Consider the following 23,521-nt stretch of genomic DNA (forward strand, 5'->3'; position numbering starts at 1 on the left):
GGAGATTGGTCTTTTGGCGCCCAAATCTAAAATTGAATGTGTGAAGGCACACTTATTGACCTAAGGAAGTGGGTAGAGACTAGTGAAACGCGTTGTCTGTTTTAATCGTGCTTGAATAAATCTTGCCTGACTTAAAGAGAATCTGTACTCATTTTTATAGTCTTTTTATTATTTTTCATTTATTTACCAACACTTTAATTATCATATTTTTAGGTACCTCCATCCTTCATCATTGCCTACCACACCTCTATTGGAGGTGTTCTTCCCACTGGTGTGGCGTTTCCCACAGCCAGTAAGGACCCCAGGGGAGCGACTATCCAGTTCCAGCAGGACCTGTTATACTGAGCGGCGATGGTGTTTTCCCTGTAGGCAACATACGGTGGTTGCAGGTTCTGCAACCCACCTTTGTGAGTATAAATACTCTTTTGCAATTGAACTATTCCCTTATCCTATGATACTGCACAATTTGGTTCCTGGTCTTGTCTTTTCACAAAGGCTACCATGATTCTCCCACAGTAACCATCTCTACCTCTGGTCTCTGAAGAAAGCTGCTTATGCAGCCATTGAGGGGAAGACAAGATCCAACTGGTCAAGATAGCACTCAAAAAAGTGAATGTGTCCCGGAATGAAAAAAATTGCCCTAAATGGGTACCTACCTTGGCAGAGGGAAGTCTCTGGATCCTCCAGAGGTTTCCTCCACCCCCACAACCTCCACTGATACAGTGCTGGAACCCCCAGAACCTTGTTGACAAGGGCTTTGTTGAGCGGTGCAAGCAGTCATAGTCCTATCCATGAACAAGCGTGGCCACACTGCAAAGGACACCTTGCGCCTGCCCAGTAGCACCAAGCCCAAACGACTCCATGCTGCTAAAGCTTCCAGAGGGCCCCGGACTGGATCGGTGGACTGAAGTGGGAAGCTTCTGGAGGATTAATGATTGTATCTTGAACTATGAGATAGGTCATCTAATAAATAAAATCTTGCATCTTTACCATTAGTTCCATCGATATGTTTTCTTTTTTGATTCTGTGTGGAGGAAGTGTATACACAGACAAGACACAAGTCTTGATTGAGAACCATTTTGAAATAATACTTTTGTTAATACGTTATCGATATAGTTTTTTGGGCCATTTAAAAAAGATCATTGGTGAAGATAGCAGCCCAATGATACACCCTGATGAGAGACAGTGCTGCTGCCATATGTCTTAAAGGACATTCGAGGTGAAAATAAACTAATGAGATAAACAATTGTATCTGTCCTCCTTCTTCTAAAAATGATTTTTTTTTAAGCTATCTTTTATATTTTAATCTACTTTTTAAATTTTACTGTTTCATGGCCTCTTCTCAATGACACATTCATTAAAGTATGCCAAAGCTAAAATCTATCAACTATTGATCCTTTTTATCTCTTCCCTGCTCTCAGAAGCTACAGTATGTACTGCCAGGAAAGTGTTTTATGGCTGCAATTTCTTATCAGTGAGGGTTACGCTATAGTCCGACCCGGTCCTGACCCGGATAGAAACTGCCACTTGCATACCTGATTTTTAACTCTTTCAGACAGAGAAAGGAAACAAGGAACACAGCATAGATATTTGTGTGCTTGGCACTGTACATACATATGTCTATCTCATCATATCACATGTCACCTCGGATGTCCTTTAAGATTAACAATTATAGCTTGAAGAGACGTGTTCCAGCTCTTAGGAATATATTCCAGACATGATAACTAATGATACGAAACACAAGGGGCTTGATTCACAAAAGAGTGCTAACTGTTACCACGGCCGTTTGCACGCGATCGTGAATTTTCGCGCGCAATTAACTATTTGCGCGCGCAAACGCGAAATTTTGCATGGAAATTCGTGTTTGCGCACGAAACCGTTTAATTGCACGCAAAAATTCTCGATCGCACGCAAACGGTGAAAATTCGCATGAAAACGCCCGTGCTAACAGTTAGCACTCTTTTGTGAATCATGTCCAGGTCCTTTAAATTACTGTGATCCTAAAAAGAATTGTTTTTCTCCTTAACCCACCCGCAAGAAACCGCTCGGTTGTGTGTGGCATTGTCGTCCCTCCCCCTCTCCATATTATCAGACCCATTGATCTGCTAGTGTCTGTACAACGCTCAGCACCCGAACTGTTGCCTGAGAGATGGGGGCAACCAACCCTTAGAGAAGCTCACAGTCTAATCCCTACCATAGTCAGTTTTGTGACTCTATCGTAGTCTAAGGGACACTACAAGCAGGCGAAATCGCATGATATTTTCTGGATGCAAATTTGCATGCGTATGTGAATTCACATGTGTTTGCTTCAGTATTTTACATGTGTAATTAATTCTATGTTTCGTTTTTTTCTATTGATATACGCAAAACCACACGTCAAAATGTGCAAAGATCACAAAAGTGAAATATGCACGTGAAAACATGTGGCGTCCTAAAAAATGTAACACTGCTGTCTTGATTTTTTTCTGCATGCGATCTCTGGAAATTATTACCATGCAAATTCATGTGCAGCTAATCCACACAAATCCGCATATAGTGTAAATGGGCCCTAAAGGTTTTATTTAATATTTAAACATTTACAAAGTAGATTGAATATTTTGTTGCCTTTGCTCAGTGGCAGCCTATTAAGTGTCCCAGAGTTAAAATACATGAACTATTGACCTTTTTTTTGTATATCTCCCTGCCCTCAGAAGTTGTATTCTGCCAGGAAAACTTTTATGGCTGTAATCTGCATATCAGTGATGTTTACTATATTCCTGACAAGGTACGAACAAGACAGAAGCTGTCACTTCCATGCCTAGAAATTAAGGCTTTCAGGCAGCAAAATAAAACAAGTAAAACAGCCTGGTTATTAATGTTTTGTACTGTACATACACATGTTTATCTCATTATGTCACACGTCGCCTCAGGTACACTTTAAGGCCAATTTTGAAAGATTATGATCCTCCATTATTGTGACTCCGCTTAAATATAGAGCAGGGGTGTCAAACTCAAATACAAAGTGGGCAGAAATCATAAAATGGAACCTAGTCGTGGGCCAACCTCAATGTCTACCTGCCTGACTTATAAAGTTCCCAGGTATCTAATGCCCCCCCTGCAATCCCTATACAGTTCCCTGGTGTCTAGTGGTCCCCCCTCCCCTATAGTTCCCTGGTGTCTAGACGAGGCCCCACCCTCCCCTATACAGTTCCTTAGTGTTTAGTGCTTCCCTCCTACCTCCCTCATATGGCATCCCTGGTGTTATAGGGCTTCACCTCCAATATAGGTTCTCTGGTGGTCTAGAGTGGGCCAAACATAATGCAAAGTTGGGAAACCACTTGAGGGCCAAATTTAATGGCTCTGAGGGCCAGATTTGGCCCGCAGGCCGGAATTTGACATGTATGATATAGAGCAACAACTCGGTGTGTCATAAAGTAGAGTGACCAGACGTCCCGGATTGCCCGGGACGCGTCCCGGATTCGGGGTCCGCTGTCCCAGGCAGCATGAGGTCCCGGGAAACGTCCCGCTTTCAGCAGCGGGACGTCCCGGCCTCGGGACTCTGGCCACTCTCTCCGCATGAACTGGCAGTGGCGTCTGTAGACGCCGTGCCAGTTCATTGCCTGCAGCCCCGCTCCAGCCTCCTCTTGGCGAGCAGGGCTACGGCAAGATGGCTGCCGAAGCCCTGTACTGGAGACTATGTGTCTCCAGTACAGGGCTTCGGGCGCCATCTTGCCGTAGCCCTGTCAGCGCGGGAGACCAGAGCAGGAGGAACAAGACGGTCCCGGGACGGAGCAGCGCGCCAGAGGAGACTTCTGCCAGGTGAGTAAATGCTTTCTTTTCCAGGTGAACTTTGCCCGCATTACGTTTCTTGCCTGGTGAAATGTTTGCCCGCATTGCGTTTCTTGCCTGGTGAAATGTTTGCCCGCATTGCGTTTCTTGCCAGGTGAAATGTTTGCCCGCAGTGCGTTTCTTGCCTGGTGAAATGTTTGCCTGCAGTGCAGTGCGTTTCTTGCCTGGTGAAATGTTTGCCCGCAGTGCGTTTCTTGCCTGGTGAAATGTTTGCCCGCATTACGTTTCTTGCCTGGTGAAATGTTTGCCCGCAGTGCGTTTCTTGCCTGGTGAAATGTTTGCCCGCAGTGCGTTTCTTGCCTGGTGAAATGTTTGCCCGCAGTGCGTTTCTTGCCTGGTGAAATGTTTGCCCGCAGCGCGTTTCTTGCCTGGTGAAATGTTTGCCCGCAGTGCGTTTCTTGCCTGGTGAAATGTTTGCCCACAGTGCGTTTCTTGCCTGGTGAAATGTTTGCCCGCATTACGTTTCTTGCCTGGTGAAATGTTTGCCCGCAGTGCGTTTCTTGCCTGGTGAAATGTTTGCCCGCAGTGCGTTTCCTTTCTGGTGAAATGTTTGCCCGCATTGCGTCTTACCTGGTGAAATGTTTGCCCGCAGTGCGTTTCTTGCCTGGTGAAATGTTTGCCCGCAGTGCGTTTCTTACCTGGTGAAATGTTTGCCCGCAGTGCGTTTCTTGCCTGGTGAAATGTTTGCCCGCAGTGCGTTTCTTGCCTGGTGAAATGTTTGCCCGCAGTGCGTTTCTTGCCTGGTGAAATGTTTGCCCGCAGTGCGTTTCTTGCCTGGTGAAATGTTTGCCCGCAGTGCGTTTCTTGCCTGGTGAAATGTTTGCCCACATTGCGTTTCTTTTCTGGTGAAATGTTTGCCCGCATTGCGTTTATTTTGTACTGACATGTTGCCCGCATTGCGTTTATTTTGTACTGACATGTTTGCCCACATTGCGTTTATTTTGTACTGACATGCTTGCCCGCATTGCGTTTATTTTGTACTGACATGTTTGCCCGCATTGCATTTATTTTATACTGACATGTTTGCCCGCATTGCATTTATTTTATACTGACATGTTGCCCGCATTGCGGTTATTTTGTGCTGACATGTTGCCTATTGCGTTTATTTTCTGGTGTCCGGGGTAACTGTTACTGCATTTATTATTTAATGGTCATAGATGGCTATGTTTGCTGCTTTGTGGTATACTATTAGCATCACACAGTGTCTGCACACCCATGATGCAAAGTCTCGTTTGTCCACATCATGGCGTAAACACTGCTTTCTTATGCCTCGCTGTTACATCATTACGTTAGCGCCGCCCATACAATGTCATGGCCACGCCCATTTTTCGCCGCGGCACGCGCCGCTGCCAACCCCCCCCCCCGGTCTTCGGCGCTGCGCGCTCCTCAGTCCTCCCCCCCCCCCACGCCCCCCTCCCCGTCCCAGGTTGGACCCACAAAAATCTGGTCACTCTACATAAAGGGTCTCCCTACTTTAAAAAGAAGCCCTCCACTTTGTCCTGCAGAGCCTTCTCTACTGAATATTATAGCTTGATCTCCAGCTGAGCAAAATATCTTCTCACTTCAAATATACCATGCCTAAAACACTAAAACCACCGGTGGGCCTATCTGTGAAGCGTATGCCGTTATTTTTCCATACAAGCAGTCTGCAGCTGGAATTACCAGCAGACTCAAAATATTTCACAGGACAAAGAACCTTTCACTCTCTTCATAAAGGAGATTGCTACATTTTTGTGGTTGGTGAACAAGACACAGACATTTCACTGAGATGCCACATTTAGTGTAGAACATGAGAATTAAAAAGTGGGAGGTGGAGGAAGGTAAGAAATGTGGAGCCCATGTGTTTAATGTTCATATTGACTCACTTGACCTGTTCAGTAGCAAAACCCTGAAAATATCTACCTGGTTACCCCAGAAAAAAATAAACGGAACAGCCAGACGTGACAGATGATAGACAGACAGACAGGCAGGTACACACACTGTAATCCGACTGTATTCGGTACTCTCTTTGCATCACCAATATCCTGTGAAGACCACAACCTCTGTTGAAACTATATTTAGTTTGTTTGTCCCTAAAGGTCATTGCACATGCTAGAGGGTTCTCCGCCAAAGCACCAGCCCAACAGAGCAGTCACCAAACTCGCAATGCCAAGCCAGGCCAGCCCAACAAGGTCAGCAGACAGCACCAAACTAGCAATGCCAAGCCAGGCAAGCACCAGCCCAACAAGGTCAGCAGACGGCACTAAACTAGCAGTGCCAAGCCAGGCCAGCCAACAAGGACAGCAGATAGAACCAACCTAGTAGTGCCAAGCCAGGCAAGCACCAGCCCCATAAGGTCAGCAGACAGCACTAAACTAGCAGTGCCAAGCCAGGCCAGTCCAACAAGGACAGCAGACAGAACTAACCTAGCAGTGCCAAGCCAGCAGACAGCACCAAACTAGCATTGCTGAGCCAGGCTAGCGCCAGTCCAGCAAGGTCACCAGACAGCACAAACCTAGCAGTGACAAGCCAGCACAGCACCAGTCCAGCAAGGTCAGCAGACAGCACCAAACTAGCAGTGCTAACTTAGGCCAGCGCCAGTCCAGCAAAGGTCAGCAGACAGCACAAAACTAGCAGTGCCAAACCAGGCTAGCACCAGCCCAACAAGGTCAGCAGACAGCACTAAACTAGCAAAATCAAGCCAGTGCCAGCCCAACAAGGTCAGCAGACAGCACCAAACTAGCAGTGCCAAGCCAGGCAAGCACCAGCCCAACAAGGTCAGCAGACAGCACCAAACTAGCAGTGCCAAGCCAGGCAAGCACCAGCCCAACAAGGTCAGCAGACAGCACCAAACTAGCAGTGCCAATTCAGGCCAGCACCAGTTCAATAAGGTCAGCAAACCTCACCAAACTAGCAATGCCAAGACAGGCCAGTGCCAGCCCAACTAGGTCAGCAGACAGTACCAAACTCGCAATGCCAAGCCAGACCAGCACCAGACCAACAAGGTCAGCAGACAGCAACTAGCAATGCCAAGTCAGCAAGCCAACCCCAGGAACCAATTTCATGCCAATGGACAGGTTCAGCTTAGCAATTCCTGGCCACCAGCAGTGAAGCAATGCCCGGCTGATAACCAGCACCACTAGGATACTACGAGCTCAGTCTCACTAGACCAAATAAGAACTAGCCAGTCTTGCGGCAATTGATCATTTATTGGTCAGTTTTCCACCTTGCAGCAGAAATCTGTTCAAATCAAACAAAATACAGCACCCATTAGCATAACTACTGACAGTAGCTTACAGTCTGCACTTCAACTGCATCTGAGTTGTTTCATTTAAAATCCATTGTGGCAATGTACAGAACCAAAACTAGAAAAAAGTTATCTATGTCCAAATATTTATGGACCTAACTGTATATAATGGTCGATCTGGTCATACATCGAGTAATGTGTGCCCACACTTTCATCTAATATAATCAACTTTGCACATATTTGCAACTTACGCTGTTTTCCCTTCGCTGTCCAGCTTCGTAGCAGATACTCCTTTCTTCCCCAGAAGAGCAGGCACTTTGTCCACCTCCCCATGATCCACCGCTTGCAGGAGGCGATCGTCATTCTTGCTCCACTCGTTGGTCTGAAACAGATAAATGACCAGGTTACTGGCTGCATCATACCCTCATGCAGCTACTGTTGTAGCCTACAGAGAGGACTTAGACTACCTGGTACCCCATACAAACCCCCAAAACAAAGGGGAAATCAGAGCTCAGGAACTCCATGGCGTTTCTGAGCCGGATCTGGGAATCTGTGAGCAGTCTTGTGAGATGGGAACTGCTTGTACTTCAGTAATATACATCACAAGCTGTACGTAATACAGTGAAGGCCGCAGCAGGTAGAAAAAACTCCTACGCACTCTTAATAACTCTGTATGTCTCCCGAGATGGGGCTGGTATTTGCTGACAGAGAAAGCTGACCATTAAGTCTAAAGTGAATCTCTTTAATCAGTTCCAAGATGGCCTCAAGGCAATGAGATGAGAAAACTATATATACAGCTAAGTGTGAGGAGAGTACAGGAAGATGAACGAGACACAGGAAGTAGAAATATGACCTTCTGTTGTTAGACAATGATTGGCTAGAGTATTCTTAAAATAGAGTAGAATTCCTATTTACCAAACATTAACCACTAAAACATGACTGGAATTTCTGAATATCTGTCATGCTGGCCCCACAAGTATTAGCCTGGCTGTAAAAGCATATAAGTGCTAGTATTTGTGAGAGGATCTGAGGACAAACTTGGTGGCGGTGGTGGTGCACATGGATGTATTTTGAAGCTCCCTTGTGGAATTAGTTTGTTGCATTATCTGTCCCAGGAGAGGATGGCAGGATATGTGCTTCTAATCTTTGAATAGGTTGATGCATGGAATGTTTGCATGCTTGCACTATGCATGTTATAAGGCCAGAGTAAGGGCACATACGAATTCTGGGGAGCCTCTACAAGGCGTATGTGACTACTCAAGAGAATGTATTGTCTTGCAACAAAGACCTCGATGACTCTCATCTAATCATGTGTCCCCAGCAGCATCTCCCTGGGATCCAGCTCCAGCAGCTCCCCCCCCCCCCCCCCCCCACCCAGAAACACACACTTTTTAGGACACAACATGTCCTACAGCACCTCCTGTTACACATACAGCATGACTTTCCTGCTACAGTATGGGGACATGGCCTCCCAGCAGCAGTATGGGGATATGCTCTCCTAGAAGCAGTGTGGGGACAAGGCATCCCGGCAGCAGCAAGGGAGATGGCCTCCCAGCAGCAGTATGGGGACATAGCATCCTGTGAGCAGTATGTGGACATGGCCTACCAGCAGCAGTATGGTCAAAAGGACTCTCAGCAGCAGTATGGGAACATGGCCTCCTGACAGTAGTATGGGGACATGGCCTACCAGCAGCAGTATGGGGTCAGAGCCTCCTAGCAGCAGTATGGGAACATGGCCTCCTGACAGTAGTATGGGGACATGGACTCCCAGCAGCAGTATCGGGGACATGGCCTCCCGGCTGCAGTATGGGGACATGACCTCCTGACAGTAGTATGGGAACATGGCCTCCCAGCAGCATTATGGGGAAATGGCCTCCCGGCAAGCAGTATGGGGACATGGCCTACCAGCAGCAGTATGGGGTCAGAGCCTCCTAGCAGCAGTATGGGGACATGGCATAAAAACAGGACATAATGCTACCTGTGTCGCCATCTAGGACTGTTCTCACTTTCAGTCCTGACAGAAAATAGATAGATATCTCCAACAATAATCCTAACATTTGTATAACAATCCCAATATTTGTATAGCTCTTTTCTCCTGTTGGACTCAAAGTGCTCAAGAGCTGCAGCCACTAAGGGCGCACTCAAGGGGCCTCCCTGCAGTGTTAGAAAGTCTTGGCCAAGGACTTCTTATTGAATAGGTACTGCTGCTAGCCAAGATTCAAACCCTAAAGAGCCCATAACCAGTACACTATCCAGCCTTCTCAAGTTGGAGAGTTATCTGTATCTCTGAAGCCATCATGTCCGGAAGAGACAAACAAGGCGGCTTGAGCCAAGGCAAAGACTCGCTCCTCCCAGGCCGGGCTGCAGTTCCCAGTCGGCTGTGTTCATCTGCTGAGGAAGGGCAACTATGCGGAACGGGTGGGTGCGGTGCTCCTCTCTATCTGGCCGCAGTGCTGGAGTATCTGACCGCTGAGATCTTGGAGCTGGCTGGCGATGCCACCCGGGACAACAAGGAGACCGGCATCATCCCCCGCCACCTGCAGCTGGCCGTGCGCAACGACGAGGAGCTCAACAAGCTGCTGGGTGGGGTGACCATCGCCCAGGGGGGCGTCCTGCCCAACATCCAGGCCCAAGAAGACTGAGCGCCACAAGGCCACCAAGAGCAAGTAATTCTCTGCAGCAGCTGGATAGCCGAGATCCTCCACAGCCCAACAACACAATGAGCGACAACAAGTAAATGTTTGTGTGTGCTGTAATGTTTTTTTGTGTGTGATTCTATTGACTGTAATGGAAAAGCAAACTGCGTCATACAAGAGGGAATGCTGGCATGAGCATGCCATGGTAAATGCATGCCCATGTGAATTGCAAAACACAAAACAAACTGTGCAAGGTCTTCTGTGAAACATGTCAATGTTACAGACTGATACACATGGCTGAAAAATGCACAGAAGTGTGCAAGTGTGCTCAGGCTCCCAGTGGAAACAGACCTTTATTTTGCAAAAACGATAACTTTCACTTTTACAAACAAGTGCATGCATTAGTAATGCCTAGAAAAACTAGCCCTGAATCTTGTATTCTTTATTTCTTTTAGAAAGATGTACAAACAGAGCACGGTCCATAAAGGGACAACGGGGAAGCACTAGGGGAGCGGGGAGGAGATGAGGCTGTGAGATGAGAGCTGAGACAACGCAGACCCCGGAGGAATGCCTCTTCCCTGCATTCTATCTCTGTGTGCGTTCCACTCGTATTTCCAGCTCACGTTTAATTATGGCGCAGCGCTGGTGTTACAGCTCCTGTACAGCCTCCGTTTACATCATTCTGGAGAGATTCTGAGATTAATTATCATAACATATGGAAAACAGAGGCCTGAAATCCCCATGAACAAATGGAGAGAAATGTCTATCTCCTACCCTGCAGACACACACTCACACACAGGAGCATACACACACACACAGGCTCATACGCACACACACAGCCACTCAGGAGCATACACACACACAGGCTCATACGCACACATACTCAGGAGCATACGCACACACACGCATACACACGCACACAGGCTTATACGCGCGCACACACACACACTCACTCAGGAGCATACGCGCACACATGCATACACACACACACACAGGAGTATACATACATATAGGCACATACGCATGCGCGCACACACACACACGAGCGTACGCGCACACATGTATACACACACTGACACATAGGCGCATACACACACAGAGATGCACACACGCAGGGGCTTATGCACACAAACACACAAGCACACACAGGCGCATACACACACACAGGCGCATACGCACATACACACAGGCGCATACACGCACAGGCGCATACACTCGCACACACAAAGGCGCATACACCCCCCCCCCAGGAGCACACACGTGCAGGCGTATACACACACACACACAGACACGCACACACACACTCAGGCTTATATACACACACACCCAGACATATCACTGTTAAATTCAAAGCATTCTTGTGCAGAGCTATATGAGTCTGCCTATCTTAGTGGAAAAGTCTGGTTTGATAATAATGCTAGCTCTGATCAATACCTCCAAATAGGTCAGCGTGAGATTAACAGACCAGACAGCCACATGAGAAGGAGGTCAAGTGCCCCCTGCTGGGTCCCTAGAATGTCATTTTCTGGAAATCTGCAAACACGGCTATATTCCCAAAGTCTAGTACACACATGTCGCCCATTGGGGATTGGAACCTGATCTTGCAGGCGGCATAGCTGGGCCATGGCGGACAGATGCGTTGTTAGCCTGCAGGCTAGCACATGCTCTGTTCCTATGCGGTGGCAGAGAGGCATGGACGTGATGTCACATGGCGGGCAGGGTAAGTGGGGAGAGCAATGCTCTCAGCTGGCCATACACTTATAGATTTCCACCCACACACAGTTCATCGATTTCCAATAGATTCCTGCAGGGAATGTATTGAAATTAGATCGATCCACAGCATTGCACTGTTGGATGCCTGTCCCGCTCCAGATCAACCTAAGTTTTCTGTCCTGTTCAATCAATACGCTTGATCGATTTTTCGCAAAAAAAATCAACAATAAAAAATAGATCGATCTGACATTTTGGGAAATCGATTCCCAGCAAATTAATCGAATCTGCAAGGAGTGTATGGGCAACTTTTTCCCTGGTACACACCATGCAATTTCCTGTCGAGTCTAACGTATTATTTCGGACAGGTGCGATCATTTTTCTGATCAATTTTCCAATCACTTCTATACAAAATTAATCACTGTTAATTGACTGTCAATCTGACGGAAAATTGTATCGTGTGTACCAGGCATTAGATGATATGTGGTCATCGATCCACCGCCATTTCTCCCCCTCCCACCACACAAGGACTTTCTCCAACATATTTAAATAGACTTTAATCGATAAACCCAAAATTGAATGAGCTGAAAATCAGTCATAAAAAATTTGTATATACAGGTGAAACTCAAAAAATTAGAATATCGTGCAAAAGTCTATTTATTTTAGTAATTCTGGATGAATATATTTGTCCAGTGTAGTTGTGGAGATTGCACCACCAGTTTGTTACTAAATGAGGCACATGTGGTATCATTTTAACCGTGAAGAGTTGTAGAATACATTTTGATGGGTCTTAAAGAGGAACTGTAACGACAAAACGGCCCCTGGGGGGTACTCACCTCGGGTGGGGGAAGCCTCAGGATCCTAATGAGGCTTCCCACGCCGTCCTGCGTCCCTCGGGGGTCTCGCTGTAGCCCTCCGTACAGCGGTGACGCAATATTTACCTTCCTGGCTCCTGCGCAGGCGCTCTGATGGCTGTCGGCGCCGAAGTAGGCGGAAATACCCGATCGCCGTCGGGTCTGCTCTACTGCGCAGGCGCAAGTTTCCGGCGCCTGCGCAGTAGAGCGGACCCGACGGAGATCGGGTATTTCTGTCTATTTCCGTGCCGAAAGTCGCCACAGCGCCCCCGCTGGAGCCAGCAAAGGTAAATATTGAACTGACAGTCAGCACAGTCGCCGGCTGTTCGGACGGCTGCGGCGAGACCCCTGTGGGACAGAGGACGGCGTTGGAAGCCTCATTAGGATCCCGAGGCTTCCCCCACCCGAGGTGAGTACCCCCCAGGGGATGTTTTTCATGTTACAGAGTCTCTTCAAAGCTTGGGCGCACATCACATAAAAAATGGATAGGGACAAACTCAATCCAACATAAAAATGTAATTTCCAAAACTATGATCAAACTTGGGAAAGTCTTAGCAAAACTACAAGAGACCTATGTGGTAACATTTTAACCCTGATGAGTTTTAGGGTTGAGGCCCATGTCTTCTGTATTCTTTTTAGTCACAAACTAAATCAAGAGCAATTACATTTTTCGCATATTCTGTACCAAAATAAAATGTAAAATGAAAACAAAGTGACAGAATATAAGAGAAAAAAAAACATAGGAACTTGGCTTTTTAAATATGTATGCCATTGCTATTATTTTTGCAAATAAGGTCTCATAATCATCGATAGTGTACAATGAGAAAGCGAAAAACACAATACAGAAAAAAGACACCATTTCCAAATACAATATTGTCACCATACATTGTGCTAGGAACATAATCTAAATGTTGTAATAACCAAGATGGATGAGCAAATACAATTTGTAGGTTTAACTTATACTTAGCACTGTTTATTGTAAAGCTATACTGAATGTAAACGGAGAAATAGTGTTTTTTTCTATTTTTTACCTTAATTTCCCCTTAAAATGCATAGAAAATAAGGTAATTACTAAACAAAAATTTTTACACACTAAAAGTATAATTTTTCCTAAAAAAAAACAATATATAGATAATTTAGGTGTGATTAGTAGTAATAAAGTTATTGATGAATGAATGGGAGCAGTGCTGATATGTGAAAATTGCTCTCGCCCTGAAGGGGTTAAAAGGTGAAACTAATATATGAAATAGGCTCATTACATGCAAAGTGAGATATCTCAAGCATTTAATTTGTTATAATTTGGACGATTATTGCTTACTACTTATGAGAACCTCAAAATCTCAGACAATTAAAATATTGTGAAAATGTTCAATAGCCTAGGCTCAAAGTGTCAGACTCTAATCAGCTAATTCATCCAAAATACCTGCAAAGGGTTCCGGTTTCATTTACTAGTTGCACCTGAATTAATGAAATAAATGGACTTTACGATATTAAAATTGTTTGAGTTTCATCTGTATATAGCCAGCCTCAACAGATCCCACCAAATACCTACTAGGTGGCAGGACGGCCAGACTGAGAGGATTTATTCTGATAGAACGTTATCTGTAATCACATAACTATCCACTTACTATAATATATCTCTTATAAAATCCAGGTTACTAAACACGGCAACAAAGCCACAAAGATCTAAACAAACACCAATGATCAGAGAGAAGGCTTCTGTGGGCAAACAGAGGGACTTATCCCGATCATGTTATACACGAGAGGTGAGACAACATGGAAGGAATGAGGCAGGAAAACATGGCCAACTATGTATGGAAGAAATGCAGACACCCCAGAGTAGATGTGATTCACAGCTATTTTCAGTAACCTGACCGGGTCGGGCTTACCAGAAAACACAAGAGACAACATGAAAGGGTCAGACAAAGCAAACAAGGATGAGGAATCTGGTTGGCTGAGACCTGGAGGTCCTCTTGTAGAGCTTCTGGCTGTGTTCTGCATCACTGGAGTTTAAGCTTTTCCCATCACCACTGCTTCATCCACAGAATAACATACAAAAGCAGGCTGGTATCACATTGCTTATTGCCCTGAACGTTTGGCTTCACTCTATGACATGGAGCTCATAAAGACAAACCAGAGTGGTGGACCCGAATCTGCACATTTTTCCATGGTCAATGACTATAAAAGTAATTAAGCCTTAACCTCCCTGGCGGTATAATTATTTCCAGATTTTAGGGTCTAAAAGCGGAGAAATTTTTTTCACAAGGTTTTAGACCCTAAAAAATCATACAGCAGAGAGATCTGCAGCAGCCCAGGCTCAGACTCACCTCCCAGGGATCCAGCGCTGCAATTCTCTCTCCATCCTCTTGGTGGCACTGTACCCCTATAGTGAGATTGCCATCTCACCCAGCAATCTCACCCAAGGCATCCACAGCCTCCGAGGACCAGAAGAATGACTGTCTGCGTCTGGATCCCAGGGGAGGTGAGCTGAAACACCGCCACACTGCACTCTCCGTACCTCCTGAGTCAGGCTCATGATTTACACTCCTGGTTTCTTTTTCCCAGCCTGACACAGGGTTTCCGCCAAGAATGTTAAAGGCAACATTAATTGAGAGGCATGTGGTGGTGGCAGCCATATTTGTTTCATTTTAAACAATACCATTTTCCTGGGAGTGCTGTTAATCTCTTTGGCTGCAGAAGTGTCTGAATCACACGCCTAAAACAAGCATGCAGCTACTCCAGTCAGAGCATCTGATCTGCATGCCTGTTCAGGGTCTATGGCTGAGGCTAGTTTCACATATATTCCGGTGCGATCATCCAACGGCAGAATAGCCCTGGGGAGGGCAATCGCACTGCCTCCTTCATATTACCCTGTGGCAGACTGAGTGGGGAACAATGCATTGGGGTCCGCTGTACACACGCTAGACTTTTATCAGGGGTGTTGTTATCAGCTGCCTCGGCTGAGTTTAATCTAGCCTGAGTTTGTACTCAACACAAAGTTTCGGCATGAGGTCACTATGTTTCTGGATGATGATGGACAAAACTACTTGACCCAATCTGTCAGGCAGAGCCGTGTAAGGGCCCATTTCCACTAAGACTGTATGTGCCCGATTTCACGCGCACGAATACGGATTCAGGATCTCAGCTATTGAAATCAATAGGCTGCTTCCCAATTTGTGCAAAAAAATGTTGAAGCACTCCTTCAGAATTCAAGACAACCTGTCTGATCCCCCATAGCCATGCATGGCAGGGCCACAGGGATTGGGATGTGTCTCAGAGGACTGCTGGTGATAGTTGAGACATTTCAGGTGAACGGTCATTCTTCATTGATGAAACTGCTGAAACATTGGTCTAGACCTCGAATATTTGACATTCTTCACGCTATATTCAGGACTTTATCTCAGAGTCCAAGTTGGCAAATATGCTTCTACTAATAATTAATACAGGACAGACAAGGGGTTGCAGAGAACTGAAGGGGAGGTGGAGGGGGTGACATTATCTGGCACCTATCATCTGAATCCATGTACAGTGAGGTTGCTCAAAGGGCGTAGTAACACCCAAAAATAAAAAATTGATAAAAAGTAGTCAGTGCCCCAAATATATATGAAAATCTTTTTTTTTCTAAAAGAGATCCCTATATTTCCACTGATTTCTTTTTTTTTACCTGGTCTGGGTGCCTTTGCTGAACTGTGCCGAAACTGTGCAGTGCCAATAGGATTGTGGGAAGTCCTTTTTGTTTTAACTACAGTAACAAGCTTATCTCAAAATGCAAATAACAGAAACTTTCCATTTCAGATAAGATAAGGACACTATGGTCAGAAGGTAATTGAATCCCCCTCCCTTTGAAGAGTTTACAGTGATGTAAGCCTACAGCTAGGTTATGGTTGATGTGGGAGGGACAGTAATATGTAAAATAAGTAGTAAATTAAAGTGGATCCGAGATGAACTTTTATTCATTGCATAATTGTGTTCCTTTCTTATTGTTTATAGAGCATTCCTCAAGCCAAATACTTTTTTGTTTTAGTTTTAATGTTCTAATTCCCTATAAACTAAACAAGCCACGCCCACAGGTTTTCAGAGAGCCAAGGCACTTTCAGACAGTAGCAAGGGCTCATGGGAGCCAAGTCTGGGCAGGAGGAGGGGGAGGTATTACTAGCCAGAAATTTCAGAGGCAGAGGGGAGGAGGAAGGAGGGAGGAGGAGGGGGGATTTGTTTTCTTTGCTCAAGATGCAGATAAGCCTGCCTCTGTGTAATGTTTACAAACAACATGGCTGCTGTCATTGTATCACAGGAAGAAATTATCTTGTTCTATTAAAGCTGTTTGCAGCTAGATCTGCTGTGTAAACTATCTAAACTTTAGATAAGATATATAGACAAGGTACTTGTTATAGTTAGTTTTTCATCTCGGATCCGCTTTAACACTGAGCTGGGTTTCAAAAAAAAAAAAGTAAACGGCAAAAGTGATGTCAATTTCGCATCACAGCAAAACAGCAAAAATGGAAACCAGCAGAAATATTCTTTTCTTTTTTAATTTCACATTTCTCCTAAATCTGACAGTGAACACTAGAAACAACAGCATAAGCAAGCTAATTAAGTTATTTCATATTGGATTATTTATTAAAAAAATTTTCAGGTAATATGGAGTTTTATCCAACTGTAATGTGGTTGTTAGTCAAATACAATCATACAACTCCTTTATAGAGTAATCAACATCTTATAAAATCCACAATTTTCAAAAAATATAGATACTGACATCTGAAAAAAAGAATTCAAAACATTGAACAGTTGGGAAGTACAAAAGTGCCATAGTAGTCCCAAACTAACAAAAGACTGCTGCAAATTTCAGCCTCTGAAGAAGCGACCATTTGGGGGTCATGAAATGCGCATTAGGCTGCTTATTTTATGTCGTGTATTACTTATGTGATGCATTTATGGGTTGTATATGCATAACTGTCCACTTTTCTGTGTGCTACCATGTTTCCCCCGAAAATAACAGTGGCTTATATTAATTTTTGCACCAAAATATATGCAAGGGCTTATTTTCAGGGGATGTCATATTTCAATGAGCACACAAGTTCCTGTGCTGTGTGTCCTCCTGCCTTCCCCACTGTGCCACCTCTAACTCTGCCACCTCTTGTGTACCCCAGTGTCCCGCTTGTACCTTTAGTGTCCTCCTGGTTTCCTCCTCTATCTCCAGTCCTCCTTTGTTCTGTGTCCCCCATGTCCTCCGCTGTCCCTTTGTGCTACTGGTGTCCCCTGTGTCCTCCAATGTCACCCTGCATCCTCCTCTTACCCCCAGCTCCATGCTCTGTCCCCCATGTCCTCAGATGTTCCCCCTGCAGCTCCATGCCACGGTGTTCCCGAACTTCAGCCTCAGCGAGTGCCGTGATTGGCCCAAGGGATTGGCCTCGAGGGTCCTGCCCTCAAAACCATTGGCTCCAGTAGAAAAACAAGTTGCCATACTTTTTCCCCTTACTGCTGCTAGGGCTTACTTCTGAGCATGCTTAAAGGGAACCTGAAGCGAGTAAAATTATTTAAAATAAACACATGACGTAGCTGCAAATGAATATTACATACTAGCCTCACTGTCATTTCCTCTCAGAAGCTCACCATTTTCTTCTTACAGTGATCCCTTCCAGTTCTGACAATAATTTGTCAGAACTGAAATATACCAGTTGCTGTCAGTTATATATCAGCAGCTGTCAGTTACAACTCAATGTGCAAGGTAATGTCCATATTTCCCTATGGCTCAAGTGGGCGATATTACAGTTTAACAGTGTGCTGACCAGGAAGCTGTTATGGGGTAATGGCCATTTTCAAAATGGAGGACAGAGAATTCCATTGATCACAGTGGTCAAACAGGACGCAAAGAGATTAGGGAGTAGATTACACAGGAGGTATGTATGACCTGTGCATGGTTGTTTTGACTTTTTATTTTCAGTTCAGGTTCTCTTTAAAAATAGGGCTTACTTTTAGAGGATGTCATAATTTCGGGAAAACAGGGTATACTGTAGTAAAAGTTACTTTATACCACTGAAATGATTTCTGGCCATTAAACAAATCTTTTTTGTTGTTATACCCCATATCATTATTTAGGGGTGGCCACTGCTTACTGCTATAGACTCTGATACATATCTATGTACCTATTACCTGAATCACAAGTGGACTGACAAATTCCACACCAAAAATTTCCAGAATGGGAGTTTGATGACTCCCGCCAGGCAGGTCAAATACTTGCCACATTAATAAATAACCACACTGTTTACAAAGACAATAAGTACAGCAGACAGGAATGTGCGTTCCTCTATACTATTACATTGCAAAATTAACACACCGGAATGCTAAATACTTTAGAGAATGTTTTTTTAAAGGGGCGCTCCAAACATGAAGGCCTGAAAACCTGAAGTGACCCTGAAAGAAATGTAAGCAATTTAAACGTGGCAATTGATGATAAAGTCCATTATGAGAGGGAAACTGTATGGTCTAAATTTTCAATAGCTCAATAGAGATTTGAGGCCAAAGTGAAAATGCCAAGTATAAAGTTGTTTGACTTCTTGAGCTTTGCAACTGGTAAATTTAGCCGTCCATTTCATAAAACAAAACCAAAAGAGAGGGCCTTCCTCCTGACACTGGAGGCCTTTCTCCTGACACATCACTAATTCTTCAAGTAGCATCTCCAGAAAAAAATAAAGATAAAAGTGGAGGGAGGGTGATAGCCTGGCCACTCCTCTTTCAAGGATCCACAACAAGAGGGAAGCTGACTAGCAGTCGTACCACAGCTTGGCAGATGAGCTTGTTGTCCTTAGTACAAAGGACAAGGGGACATGATCTGCATTTGGAGGAAAATAGGTTTTGCCATCTAGTTAGGAAGGGGTTATTTACAGTAAGAGTTGTTAAAATGTGGAATATTTTGCCACAGGAGTAAAGGAGTAGTAATTATGACAAATTCTACATCTGCATTTAACAGACGTTTGGATGCTTTCTTTGCATTGAAGGACATCCGCGGCTATAATTACTAGTTCATTACCAGCAAAGTTCCCCATAGAGGGACCCTGAGCAGGACAAAAAAAAATCCACAATGAACTTACCTGAGGCTTCTTTCAGCCCCTACCAACAGCGGCTCCATTAGAGCGACGACGCTGAAGTCGCTGCTACTGCGAATGCGCAGCCCCTCCACATGCCCGTCTCACTTGCGCGCCCGTCGCCGTAAGCGTACTGCACACACGTGGTTCAGTCCTTTTTGAACTGCGAGTGCGCAGTACAGTGACGGGACAGGCACACCAGTGAGACAGGCGCGTGGAGTGGCCGCGCATGCGCAGTATGCCGCCAGGGGAAAAGCACCTTTTTTGGTCCTACTAAGGGCCTCATTAAACGTTAATTCGCCCAAGCCTTGTGAGGGTTTTTTTGCCATCCCCTGGATCAACTGGAATATGTGAGGGTGCAGGAGAGAAAGGTACCTAATGTGTACTTATTTATTTATTTATTTCTGGTTATACTAGATGGACGAATGTCTTTTTTCAATCAAACCAACTATGTAACTGTGAGTACTTCTGGCAGTTTGTGCTGGTTGGTTGAGACTGCTGGTTAGATGAGTTCCGGATAATCAGGACTCTACTGTCCTTCAGACTATGCTGCAAACCTGGGGGCTAAATTTCCAGCCAGGACTGTTATCCAAGCCAGTAGCCATCCAGTCACCACGGCAACCCCAGGGGACTCTCAGACGCTCTGTCTCTCTCGTTTCTCCTCTAGTCTTTACTTCCTCTCTTCTCCCTCTTTCTCCCTCTCCTTTTCTCTCTCCTACTCTCTATCCTACTCTCTCTCTCTTCACTATCTTTTCCCACGGACATACAGCGGGGCATCCGAATTGCTGCAGAGCAGTTGAGCACCTCCCTTCCTGGTCCTTATTCGCTATGCGTTGTATATATGCCTACTTCATGTATATTGTACTGTATGTATTACTGTGCCATCACCGACCCCGTATGTACCAAAAATAATTCTGGGTACAACCACCATTGTACTTGGCAAAATAAAATATTATGACAAATCGATGATTCTGATTCTCTTCTCCATAGTGTCAAAGACAACAACGAAAACTTATGAAAAAATAAACATTTTGGCAGAAGTACTTCTGTTCTGTCTGTTCTCTTGGGCGCCCGGCATGTAAGAGACCGAGGCAGCCAATGACAGGCAGCGGTTCTGTCAGACATGTGGCATTGGTTTCACAGCTGCAGAAAGGAACCATGAATCACGACCCATCATGTGTAACTCATGCTCAGGAATGGGCGGAGAAGGAGATGGGAAGGAAAGCCTGAGAGATCCATAACTCAGCAGCTGAGTCCTCTGGTGGAGGCTATCTTATGAGACATGGCGGGGAGGGAGGATTTATGTCAGACATTGCAGTTCACATCTAGGGCACGTTCAATGCCTTGCATGCTGCTGGATCTTGCAGGACTCCCGCTCTAATGGATGTAACCTTTTACACTGAAATAAGAGAGTCAAAGGCATGACTCACCCATGGCCAGTGTTGTGATGTATGGATGCTGAGCACAAGACCAGACACATAGCCATAACTCTGCCTCATTACACACCCCATAGCGGCCTGCAGGAAGTCCATTAACCCTGCTCTAATTATACCGCTTGGTCTACTGTGAAGCAACTTTATTAGTGGACCAAATGTGGCTCTGCTGGTTGTAGGCTGACGTGGCCCTGATCTGCCAGTAAAACTGCATCCAATTGTATATACGGAAGGAGGTTTGGTTATTCATGCAGACAGCTGTGGCTCCAGCTTAAAAATGTTTGGGGGGCACGATGACTGGCTGGTAGGAGACTGACAATGTTATAACATGCAATCAAAAGAAATTAGAGAGATTTTTTTTTACAAAAATAAGTGTCATACAGATACATTAATTACAAGGGATCTTGCAAGGATTGTGAGGTATTTATGGCAAACAGATAAGACCCTTAATTTACTTAACGCCTACATAGACTCAGGCTGACATGGAGAGGTTTTTACAGACCCTATCCTATTCACTGTGTGCTGTTGGATCCTGGAAAAAGTTAGAGGAGGAGGGGGGTGTTGGTTGGGGAAACAGTGATTTCCAGGGTGGGCCAGTGCCCCAGCGTAGCGCCGTCCATGCATGTAGATGGCCAGAAGGCGGGTAGGGGTATAGAGAGTCAAAGTGTCGCTCACCATGGGATTCATTCATTTTTGTGGGTTTCGATTTAAGGGTACTTTGATTAAATCTTACAAAATGAAGGCCATGATGGAGATCTTTGTGTTGACTTAGTGGTACTGTTTAGAGGACATTGGTGGTTCTTTGGGAGCATTTAAGTATAATCTACCAGATTGTCAGGCTAAAGGTCCATACACATGTCGGATTTTTTTAAACGACCCGTCGTTTGGATGTTCCGTCGGTCAGTCGTCCGGACGGGCTGTTTAAAAAAATCCGACGTGTGTATGGACCTTTAGATGATTGTAGTTAGATGTTCTTACAGGTTGAATTACTACTACAAGACCGGGAGGTACGCGGCGATGAACGATTGTTCCCTGATCTATCTACTGCAATCGTGAATGTTAGTACAAACGACAGGTGCGAACAAGTACTTGGACGATCGCAGTAATTAGTGCGGTGGTCAATGGCGATCATTCTGGTCGTGCACAATTGGATCCGTCATGGCGGTCATCCAAAGGGAACAATTATCCCGTGCAATCGGCCGACGCTAAACATCGTCAAACAAACTTTTGTTAAACGATGTTGCATAATATTGCAAAAGGATTCGTAGTGCAAAATCGTTTGCATAAAAATCGTTGGTACGCAGCTTTAGTGCAGAAGAAGAAGCAGAAGTAGGAGGAATGGAGGGAATAATGGAATCATTGTAACGAATACGAATTGTTCCACTGTTGGGGTGAACATTTAAAAATTGTGGCAATAAAATATATTTGAAAAAAAAAATCTATTACAAAAAAGTCATGTGACAAGTTGCAGAAGAGCAGGGCAGGGCAGGGCAGAAAAGAGATCTGTACAGAACTCCAGGAGGCCGCAGTGAAGTGATTCTGTTTTTATGGGCAGGCGATTGTGGAGAGCGGGGTTAGAGGTGACGTGCGTCTGTATACAAGCGCTGTGCATAGTCCCGCGCTAAGGGAATCATAATGAAAGTAGTGGTTGCTTGTACTCACACACTTTACAGCCAAGACGTCCCGGAGGGATTGGGGTTAGGGCACAAAAAGCCCACGCTGCTGTTCTTTATTTCCTCTAAGTGAGTCTCTAAAGAATACAGGAACGTCCTCTTTATAGAGCAACAACCAGCAACATGGAAAACCATTTAGTGAATCACTTATGCTATCTGGTGCGGATTGCCACTATGCTACATTCAGAAAGTCCACTACTTGCTGTAACCATCTCAATGTTCGAAACTAACACTGCTGCTTTAGTGCAGGTGCTTCAAAGGACTTGCAAGTATCTCTGTATTCTCCAACACTCTACGGCTGTCCATCTCTCGTATCACTTGCTCACTGGCGAGGCTCTAGGACTTCTTCAGAGCAGCACCTAGTCTATGGAACTCCCTCCCTCCACCCGTTAGGCTCACCCCCACCTTCATTCAAGCAGGCATTAAAATCCATCTGTTTACCATAGCCTACATGCCATCTTCAGAGCTTCAAACCCTTATGGGTGTTACACACAATGCAATTTTTCATCAGACTGACGGTCAAATCGATTATTTCCAACAGGTCCGTTCTGATTTCCGATTGATTTTGTATAGAAGTGATCAGAAAATCGATAAAAAAATGATCAGAACTGTTGGAAATATTCTATTCGACTGAAAATTGCATTGTGTGTACTAGGCATTACAGTACATTGAAACAAAACTCGAGAGGTGGCGCTCACAGTTGGGTAGATGTCATTGAGAGTATACCAAAAAATAGTGGGCAATAAACTATACAGTAATAACAGTTTAAAATTCATAGCCATTGAAATATGCAACAGTAAAAGTCTCTATAGGTAGCTCCTCTTCATATAAACCATCACTCTAGAATTCTGCAGCTCCTCATACACTGATGGACCACCACCATCACCCTTTGTGTGTCACTCACCGCAGATAGAGACCAGTAAAATGGTCTATAAACGCCTTGGGACCGTTCCCGGGTCGTCCCCCACCACTCAGGCACAGATATAGGAGTAATTCCTTCCTCCAAGATCTCTCCGCTGCTGCTGCTATGTTCTTATCATCAAACCTCAACAAAGAAGCGCCACATAGTATAATACCGC

General features: G+C 45.1%; 1 protein-coding gene across 2 annotated transcripts in view; it reads right to left on the reverse strand.

The window, feature by feature from the left end:
* Positions 1-23,521, reverse strand: part of RAI14 (retinoic acid induced 14) — a 221,298-nt gene that overhangs the window by 87,077 nt on the left and 110,700 nt on the right. For both annotated transcript variants that reach the window (XM_068250364.1, XM_068250356.1), the window contains exon 3: positions 7,306-7,436. In XM_068250364.1, coding sequence (XP_068106465.1) covers positions 7,306-7,436 — 131 coding nt within the window. The remainder of the gene's footprint in view (positions 1-7,305; positions 7,437-23,521) is intronic.

The sequence above is a fragment of the Hyperolius riggenbachi genome, chromosome 1 (genome assembly GCF_040937935.1).
Source record: "Hyperolius riggenbachi isolate aHypRig1 chromosome 1, aHypRig1.pri, whole genome shotgun sequence".
Taxonomy (NCBI): Eukaryota; Metazoa; Chordata; class Amphibia; order Anura; family Hyperoliidae; genus Hyperolius; species Hyperolius riggenbachi.